Raw genomic sequence first — 9772 nt, forward strand, 5'->3', positions numbered from 1 at the left:
TCCAAGGCTATCTTCCGACTCCCATGCACTGTGATGGTGCCCTTATAACCCGGCATCTTGAGCTGCAGATAAACGTAACACGGCCGTGCCATAAACTTGGCATAAGCCGGCCTTCCAAACAGGGCGTGGTACGGGCTCTTAATTTTGACCACCTCAAAAGTTAACTTCTCAGCCCTAGAATCATGCTCATCTCCAAAGGCTACTTCTAGTTCAATCTTACCCACTGTGTATGCCGACTTACCAGGCACCACTCCGTGGAAAACAGTGTTGGACATCTTAAGATTTTTATCAGTCAATCCCATGTGACGAAAAGTCTCATAATAGAGGATGTTGATGCTACTGCCTCCATCCATGAGCACCTTAGTGAATTTATATCCACCAACCTAAGGTGCCACCACCAAGGCCAGGTGACCCGGATTGTCAACCCGGGGAGGGTGATCTTCCCTACTCCATAGAATAGGCTGTTCAGACAATCTCAAATAACGAGGAATTGCCGGCTCAACAGCATTCACAACCCTCTTATGAAGCTTCTAGTCCCGTTTGCACAAACTAGTGGTGAACACATGATACTGTCCACTATTCAGCTGCTTTGGATTGCTCTGATATCCAGACTGCTGCTGCTGCTGACCTCCCTGGCCAGTTTGCTGATTATAACCACCTTGATTTCCCTGAGAGCCTTGAAAGTTGGAATTTGAACCGCCGTCCGGGCCATGAAAACCGCCGCCCGGCCCATGATTGCCGTCGAACATGTTAGAGTTCTTGAAAGCCTTCATGATCGTACAGTCCTTCCATAGGTGAGTGGCTGGTTTTTCCCGAGTACCATGCCTTGGACAGGGCTCATTTAGCAACTGCTCAAGAGTGGGACCTGACCCGCCGGACCGAGGAGGTGGTCTCCCCTTACAACGTTGATTGTTGCCATGCGCATTGGTGTTAGCCACAAACTCCGAGCTACCGTCAGCCTTACGTTTATTATTGCCTCCTTTATTCGCCGGGTTATGCCGATGACCCTTGGCATTGCCGTTCTTCTTTCCCTTCCCTGTCTTCTCATCGTCAGACTCGGGATCCTTGGTACTATCAGAGTCGGCGTACTTGACTAGAGCCGCCATTAGCTGGCCCATGTCATTACAATCACGCTTGAGCCGCCCCAGCTTCTGTTTCAGAGGCGTAAAACGACAATTTTTCTCCAACATTAAGACTGCAGAGTCGGCATCCATCTTATCAGATGAATGTATTATGGCTTTGATCCGGCGCACCCAATGGGTCGTGGATTCACCTTCCTCTTGCTTGCAATTAGTCAAATCCACAATTGACATGGGTTGCTTGCATGTGTCTTTGAAGTTTTGAATAAACCGGGCTTTTAACTCTGCCCATGAACCAATGGAATTAGGTGGCAGCCCCTTCAACCAAGTGCGGGCCGTTCCGTCCAACATCATGGTGAAGTACTTGGCCATTGTCGCGTCACTGACCTCCAGTAGTTCCATGGCCATCTCATAGCTTTCAATCCATGCCCCGGGCTGTAAGTCGACCGTGTAATTAGGCACCTTTCGAGGCCCTTTGAAATCCTTGGGCAAACGCTCATTACGCAGAGCCGGTACCAAGCAAGGGACACCTCCAGTCCTCGTGGTCACGCCTGCCTCAATAGAAGTCGTCGGATAAACCGGAAAAGACTGGTAAACTGCCCGCTGAGCCGCCTGCTCAGCCATCTGCTGAGTCGCCCGCTCAGCCTCTTGGCATATCCTATCTGATCAGCCAAGTTAGGAGCTCCATCATGCGCCGGGTCATGCCCGCACGGCTGGTCACGGCGCCGGGCGTTGCTTGGAACGGCTGCTGAATCTATATGCCTGCTATAACTCGGGCTCCGGCTTGGGCGAGGGGTCGAATGAATCCTGTCTCAACTATAAGAATATGCCTCCTGCTGTACCAGAGCCGTCTGAAGAAGTTCTCTGACCCTTCGTGTTTCAATCGCCGTCGGAGAGTCACCCTCCACCGGGAGAGCCGCCAACCGTGCCGCCGCAGCGATCATGTTCTCCAAAGGGTTAGAATAATGACCCAGTGGTGTTGGTACATAATGAGGTGGAGCAGTATTCATACGAGGAGGTTCCATCACCCGTGGTTGAACCGGCGTCCCAGCCCCGGGCGTTGCAACCCGGTTTACCTCCGGCGGGTTACTGGGGCCTGCACCGGGTGTGTGGAAGAGGTTTCTAGGATCATAAACCGGAGGCAGACGGGATTGAGCATTCTGGTGCCTTCTCCTCATGACCTCATTGGATGCGTTCAGATCCATCGTAAGCCGGAAAGCCTCTGATTGAATCTGCTGAGCTCGAGCATCCAAAGCCGCTCGCTCCGTGGCCATCCTGACGTCCTACGCTGCTAGGTTTTCCTTGGCTTGTGCTACCTCCTCATGTAACCGTGCCACTTCTGCATCATGTTGAGCCTGATCCACCGGATTAACCACGGCGGTTAATAGTGCTGTCATCCTATCCATGAGATCCATCAGCACCTGAGCCGACGGGCGCACATGGCCTCCTACCCCGGCTGCCGCTGACCCGGAGGTTATCACTGCCGCAGCCGTAGAGTTTTGAACGGGTTGCGTGCCGGCCATGAAGATCCCCACTCGGCTCGGTGGCTCAAAGGGGTCCGGAATACTGCTGCCATCGGAACAGCCCCCAAGCCCACCGTCTTGCAGTTGATACAACGAATCCATTTCACCCGTGGATGACTCACCATTAGAGTAGATGGCCGTCTCACCGCCAGACACAGATCCTTCAGAAAATTCCCCTCCATGGATGCATCCCACTAAGGCACGCTTCATGGCGGGTTGAGCCCGGGCAGGTCTCGCATGCTGAGCCGTCTCGACGAAGTCGGTGCAGATGTCCGGCTCAGGGCCCGGCTCGCCGATCCGGCTGATGAAGACGTGGATTCCGCCGAAGGGGACCCGGTACCCGTACTCAATTGAGCCGGCGTCGGGGCCCCAGCCTGCGTCGTCGATGTAGAGCTTGCCGCGACGACTCTTGGTCATCCGACCCATAGCATATCCCTTGAGCCCTTCGAAGCTGCCCTTCAAGAACTCAAATCCACCGTGCGCAGGCCCCACGGTGGTCGCCAACCGTCGTGGAATTGTCACGACGGATGTCCTAGTGAAAGGACTTAAGCGTGGAGCCATCGCAACTAGGAAGTTTAAAGGGGTTAAAACGGGACAAAGGACACGAGGGTTTATACTGGTTCGGCCCCTTCCGGTGAAGGTAAAGGCCTAATCCAGTTTGAGGTGGTATTGCTTATGTTTCGATTACTAGGGAGCGAATCCGCTTGACCTAGATTTCGGTCTGATGTTACTTGCCCTGAACCGCCGTCGGGTCATCCCTTTATATACAGAGGTCGACGCCCAGCGGCTCACAGAGTCCCGGCCGGCTCATAAACAGTGTCCGGCTCGGTCTCTACCTATCCCTGCCTTACAATACAAGTTATGTACATATGGCGGTTTATCTCTACGGGCCTTGAGTCGCCTTTTGGGCCTTGGGCCCTTAACTGAACTGCCATTTTCTAGAGCTGTCTCGGGCTTTATGAATCGCCATAGGTATAACCCGGCCCCTCTTGGGCGGGTCATACCTAATAGTTATATCCTCAACAGGTCCCAAGCTGTGTGCCATGGATCGATGGGTAACAGGAGACAGGGAACACGATGTTTACCCAGGTTCGGGCCCTCTTAAGGGAGGTAATACCCTAATTCCTGCTTGATTGATCTTGATGAATATAGAGATTACAAGAGTTGATCTACCCCGAGATCATATGTTGTGGTCTAAACCCTAGGGGTATGATGATTAATGTCATGATGATCTATCGACTAGCCTGGCCTCGGCTTATATAATGTACCGGAAGCCTAGGATAACAAGAGTCCTAGTCGAATACGTTGGTGGAGAGGAGTCCTTGTCTTGATCACCAAGTCTTGTGGAATCTTCCTCATGTATACATCGACTGTCCGAACTGGCCCATGAGTACACGGCCATGGGGTCCTCGGTCCAATCCAACTGATCGGGAGACGAGGTGATGAGTACCCTCTAGTTCAGGACACCGTCAGCGGGGTCTGGGAGGGGTGTTAGGTGGGTCGGGGATGTCGGTCCAAATCCCTCCTCCCCCATTTGATTTCGGTTTTCGGTGGCCAGACCAATACAAGGCCGCATCTGATGGCAAAACACATTTAAATTGTGTGTCCGGACGGTTGCAGGCGGTTCAAGAGTCCGCTGTGGAGATGCACTGATACGAATAGATGATTGTAGTAGCAGTATCGTAAGTGCTGAGTCGACGACGCTGCGAGGAAAGGGGCCGTGGCAGTGGACAGCGACCTTGCAGATCATGGGCAGCCAGAGCCAGGGAAGCGCGGGTGAGTGGGTCGAGTCGGCGCAATAATAATTTCGCGTGAGAAAAGGAGGGAAAGGTAAAGATCGCGCGGGGCCCGTGAGGCACGTCAGGAGCAGGCCACTCACTGGCCGGCCGGCCGGCCAGTCCAAGCCCACCTTCTTTTGTTAGATTCCACCAGCGCCCGCCCGGAGATTCGTTTCCACCACCATTCCCATTCCCATCCATCTATCTATCTCGCGCCCCGCACACTCACTCACTCGCCGTCGATGCATCGCCAAGCCCACGCGATAACGACCCGCGCGGCGGCCTGATCTTGTTCGTGCCTGATGCCATGCCCCCATCACCTTTCCACTCCTCGCTCGCTCTGCCGCCCTCTCTTCCTCGTGGCTTTTCGCGCGATCCGTCGTCGATCTCGTACCGTATCTAGCTCTCGGTGGCAGGCGGCATGTACGCCCATGCCTCTCGCCGGCACTTGCATGGAAGTGGTTGGTGGATCCTCGTTCCCAGCACTGTAAAACAAAGGCGCATACATATGTTGTTCTGCACCGCCCACATGAAATATTGCCAGTGAACTGCTGACCAGAGCCCATTTCTGTTGGATTATACTCCCTACGTTGTTTTCTCTCTCTGTCTCTCTCTGGTTTGATTTGGTTTGTATTACTAGTTCTTCCCACAAGTTACTAGGTCAAAAACTCTGTGTGGAAAAAAAAGATTAAAAACTAAGCCCCAACGTAAGTACGTAACCGGCGGGGAGATGTGCACGTCAAGACTGAAACGTCATTCAAAATAATGGATCGGGTCTGCAAGAAGATCACGAAAAGGCTGAGGGTGCAAACTGTGATTTGTCTGGAAACGGCTCGGAGCTAATGATATCACCCCATCACCTAATCCTCTGAAATGGACATTCGTCGTGCTTCTCTCTCTTTTTATCCTACTCCTCGTCTTGACTTATTTTCATAATTCCATTGCGTGTTGCATCGTCACTTCCCACTACGTTGCAAATCCGTAACTACTCTTGATCTTGTCTTCTACGTAGCATCAAGCTTATAAGTTAATTAACGGATTCAGTGGTGAGGGAACTAATTATCTGTCAACCACAGGCCGGCCCTTTCTTTCCAAAACATGTCAAACGGTCTTACTAGCTTGGGATAGACACAACAAAAATTTATCCGGCCTCTTGGACCAAAGATAATGACACCAAACTTATTATAGCTGATGCTCTGCACCGTTTCACCAGGTATTGTCTTCTAGGAAAACAACATATATATAGGGCCATTTGTCACTCTCAATCTCAATGAAACCCCAATTATATCATATAAGGTTTATGCAGCAGAACCTGCCTGGATTAGAGGTATTTGGCACTAGCTTAATTTCCAGCACTACTCGTAATACCCTGTTTTGTGTCAGCCGGAGATCTCCCAAAGACCCCTCTGAACATTGACCTAGTGCTACTCTTTTGGATCAGGTGAAGGAAGTGACATACATAATCTTTGTTTGCGTTTTGACGCTGTTCAATATAGTTTTCTTTCGTGTTGACATATAGAAGGAAAGGCTTAACGAGAACATTCCTGAAACAAATAGAAACGAGCAAGCACCTACGTATATATGGTCTAGCGAAGCTTTAGTGGTTCATGTTTGATGGCCAAAAGTAGTAGGCCGTGCAAGTGTCTGTCCTAAACTTCCCGTCAAGAAGACAAGAACTGACATCCCAACAAGACAAGGAACATGTAAATCATGCATCGCTAATGCAAAAGTAAGCAAGCATGCTAGCTAGCTAGCTATAGGGTATGACAGAAGCATGCACGTAAGTTTGCTCCAAAAGGACGGAAGAAGAATTTCTTAACCTTACAAGACGATCGAAACACAAAAGCAAAGAACAAAGAAATTAAGGAAACAAATCAAATCATGGCGTACGCCAAGAACTTGCGGCGAACGATGATGATAAAAATCGATGCGAGTCTAAGAGCTAAAGCTATGATCACCCACCTCCTCGATCACCTCCAACATACGTACGTGAGCCATCCATTAATGTCTGTCGCCTCCTACGCTTGCTTGCGCCGCTTCAAAACCCTACATGCGCGTACGACGTACCGTTGATCTGAGGACCCAATGCATGGCATGGAAGGATGCATCCAATCCTTGCACGTGCATTGCTGACCTCGCTCCATCTCCACCGATCATGGCCTCCACGCGCTTGCCCACACCAGAGGCTGCTCCTTCCACGCGAGGAACACGCCGGCTCCGGCCGCCGAGTCATCCGTGCCGGCCTCCCGCATCGACCAGCCCTCCCGGTACCGGCGCAGAAGCGACCGCACGTCGTCGGCTACGTCCTCGCTGAATGGCACCGGTGAGAACCCGGCCGACCGCAAGCGCCGCGCCCACGCCGCCGCCGTCTCCCGCCGCTCCATGGACTCCGACGCTGGGCACGAGACCAGGTCAACAATGGCACGTCCTGCTCCCCTCTCCAATGCCAGCCTCTCGTTGCTGGTCTTGGGGAAGCTCTCCTCTAGCGAGTCCATGTAAGCCGAGAAGAACCGTAAGCCCTCGCCGAACACCTTCAAGAATGCCGCCTCCGTGTCGCCGCCTTCGTCGGACGCGTCGGCGTCGGTCGCCACCAGGTCTGCCTCCTCCTCGACCACGGTGACGACCCGAGGTTCGAGGCGGCGGAGGGACGCGGCGAACGCGCCGCGCCGGCGGGCACCGCCCGGCACCACGCCGCGCAGCGAATTCATGCAGTTGACGGCGATGCCGGTCGTGGCGCCGCCCTCGCGCAGGTCGAGCGAGTCGAGGTCGAGCTCCGCGAGGTCCCCGGAGTGGTGCACGGCGCGGAAGCGGAAGGGGACGCCCATCAGCCGCGCGAACTTCTCCATGCGCTGCCCGATCTCCCGCATCACGCGCTGCACGGCGGACGTCGGAGCCGACGGCGCGGCCGACACGACGGTGGTGATGGACAGGTGCGGCGTGTCGTCGGGGGACCGCGTGGCCAGGGCCTCGAGCAGCGTCGGCCACTGCGTGCAGAAGGTGTTGCTCAGGTCGAGGATGTGAAACCTCTGCGGCTCCGACGACGCGGCCGCGGCCTCCAAGAAAGATTCCAGTATGGCGCCGTTGGCGGCCACGTGCCCGAACGACGACCAGGGGCTGAGCTCCTGGAACCGCAGCGCTGTGCGGCGCGTGGAGTCGAAGGACGTGTTGCGGTCGGTCGCCGCCGCGAGCGTGCGCAGCGTCCGGGGGCCGGACGCCGTGAGCCGCGCGAAGAGACCCTGCAGGAAGTAGGAGGCCAGCTTCTGCTCCACGTCCCCGTACGGCGACGCCAGCTCGTTGAGCATCCACATCAGCTGTTGCACGCGCTGGCTCTCGCGCGTCGCCACCGCGCGCGCGCACTCCATGAGCAGCTGGCTGGCCCACCTCCCGCCGCCACCTCCCCCCACCGCGGCCGATGACGCTGTGCCCCCGGCGCCGGACGACGAGGCCGGGGACGAGAAGTCGAGGTTGAGGTCCGGCGGGAAAGACAGGTCGGCCGCCTCGAAGAGCGCGTGGCCCGCCCCGCCAGCCGTGGACGAGGTGGAGAGCGGGGGCGTGGGCGCAGTGGGCGTGGCGGACGACGTGGGCGGATGGGCCGCGCCGCCGTGCGAGTGGAAGTGCTGCCTCGACGAGGAGGAGGAGGAGAAGTCTTCATCCATGTAGAGGTGGTGCTGGTGGGCGTTGCCACCGCATTCTTCTTGGTACGGCTCCAGGTAGTAGGACTGCTGCGGCTGCTGCTGCTGCGGCTGGCTGTAGTAGTACTGCCCGCCGCCGCCGCCGCCGCTGCTGGAGCTGTGGTGGTAGTAGTTGTAGGAGGCGTTGGTCTGGTGGGAGGACGACCTGGAGCCGCTGGAGGTGGTGCTCCTGGAGTTGTACGACGCCGATTGCTGCTGCTGCTGCTGCTGCTCGGAGGCTTGGAGGCTAACCAACCTAAACAGCGTATCCATGTAAGCTACGGCGAGGGGGCAACATGAGGGTTACCGCACCGTGGCGCCGAGGGATTTTAATGGCCGGCGAGGGCGACTACGTAGGGATCAGCTGGCCAGCGCGCGCTAGCCTGTGCGCCTATGCGAATTGTTAGTTAGCTAGCTAGGCTATGCGGTGCGGTGTGGTGTGGCGATGTGTATTCTTTTGAGTGGGAGAAAAGCTGGAGCGCCCCTGCGCGACGCGCTCGCTTTCCTCCTCCCCGCAGTTCCACTTGTATCTTTTGCGGCGAGATCGATGGTATTCCGCCGCGCTTTTGGCCGGATCGATGAGGAGGCTAGGGAGGGAGAGAGGTGATGTGGTGATATGTGCTTTCGCTCGACCATATTATTGGGGAGATTCTTCTCCCGAGTTTAATCTACCACTGGCCGGGGGGCAGCGCCGGGTGTGGTTCAGTGGATGTGGGTGCCTTTTGCCTTTGCTTTTTCTCAATCTCGATCTTACGGCCTACTAAGCCATAGCGCTTTGCCGTCTTGTTAGGGCTTTCTGTTGGCTTTTGCCAACGAACCCTGCATCAACACATACTGTCACGTTTCCGTTGGGACAATGTGCATGCAAAAGGATGCATGGGTAGATCCACTTTGACTGCACATGGGTAATCTCAATTGTACTCCTTCCGATCGGAAATAGTTGGCGTGGTTGTGTTGTCAAAGTCGATCTAAAACCACGCCAGCTATTTCCTGTAGAAAGCTATAGAATACAACTCAACTGTATTCATCGAAATTCGTTATAATATATACAAGAGATGTCTTGCTTAACAAGCCAACTAACCCTACCACATCTCTAATAATTAGGCTATATCAGAGATCGTAGGAAGATCAATTGGAAATAGTAGGAAACATGCCCGTGCGTTGCAACCGGAAAAAACCAAATAACTAGCTCCATATACATGTTGTGTAGATGAGATTGTGCGTGTGGCAGCCCTGTCACCTCATACTCGTAGTATACCTACCCACTTCCGGCAGTGTGCTTGACGGCCATATCTTCCGTGGACGTGATTTTGTTCAATAGACAAACATCGAACATCTCAAGATGATCCAAGCTTCTCTTTATCCTCTCAATGAAAGAAGTTTGCCCCAAACCTAGCCGAAAATTCTTACATATTTTTCCCAAGCTCCACCAAAATCTCATGATTTTTGGACACTTCTAAACTATACCTCTAGTTTGAATCCACTGATTTAAGTTCAAGTGAATTTGAATTCAACTTCATCCAAAATTGCTGGAAGCACCTTCGTGGGTTTGGAAATATTCCAGAAAACTCGATCAACAAGTTTCACCTTTTTCGAGAAGTCCTACCCATTGCCTTTGTTCTTATCATTTTGTTTTGAGAATTTGTTTTTCTCAATTTCTGTAATTGTGAAAAGGCAGAGGAAAAAAGAAAAAGAGAAGCCCAACAGCAGCCAGCCGACCC

General features: G+C 53.9%; 1 protein-coding gene across 1 annotated transcript; it reads right to left on the reverse strand.

Annotated features, from left to right (window-relative positions):
- Positions 1–6144: 6144 nt before the first annotated feature.
- LOC109762493 (protein SHORT-ROOT 1) lies at positions 6145–8682 on the reverse strand. The gene has a single exon (XM_020321385.4). It carries the CDS (start codon positions 8322–8324, stop codon positions 6534–6536), a length of 1791 nt encoding a protein of 596 aa, XP_020176974.1. The 5' UTR covers positions 8325–8682; the 3' UTR covers positions 6145–6533.
- Positions 8683–9772: the final 1090 nt, after the last annotated feature.

Source organism: Aegilops tauschii, chromosome 2, assembly GCF_002575655.3.
Source record: "Aegilops tauschii subsp. strangulata cultivar AL8/78 chromosome 2, Aet v6.0, whole genome shotgun sequence".
Lineage (NCBI taxonomy): Eukaryota > Viridiplantae > Streptophyta > Magnoliopsida > Poales > Poaceae > Aegilops > Aegilops tauschii.

What these genes read in the sequence shown, in the direction of transcription:
- LOC109762493 (XM_020321385.4), bottom strand. Translation starts at nt 8,324, where the DNA reads ATGGATACGCTGTTTAGGTTGGTTAGCCTCCAAGCCTCCGAGCAGCAG.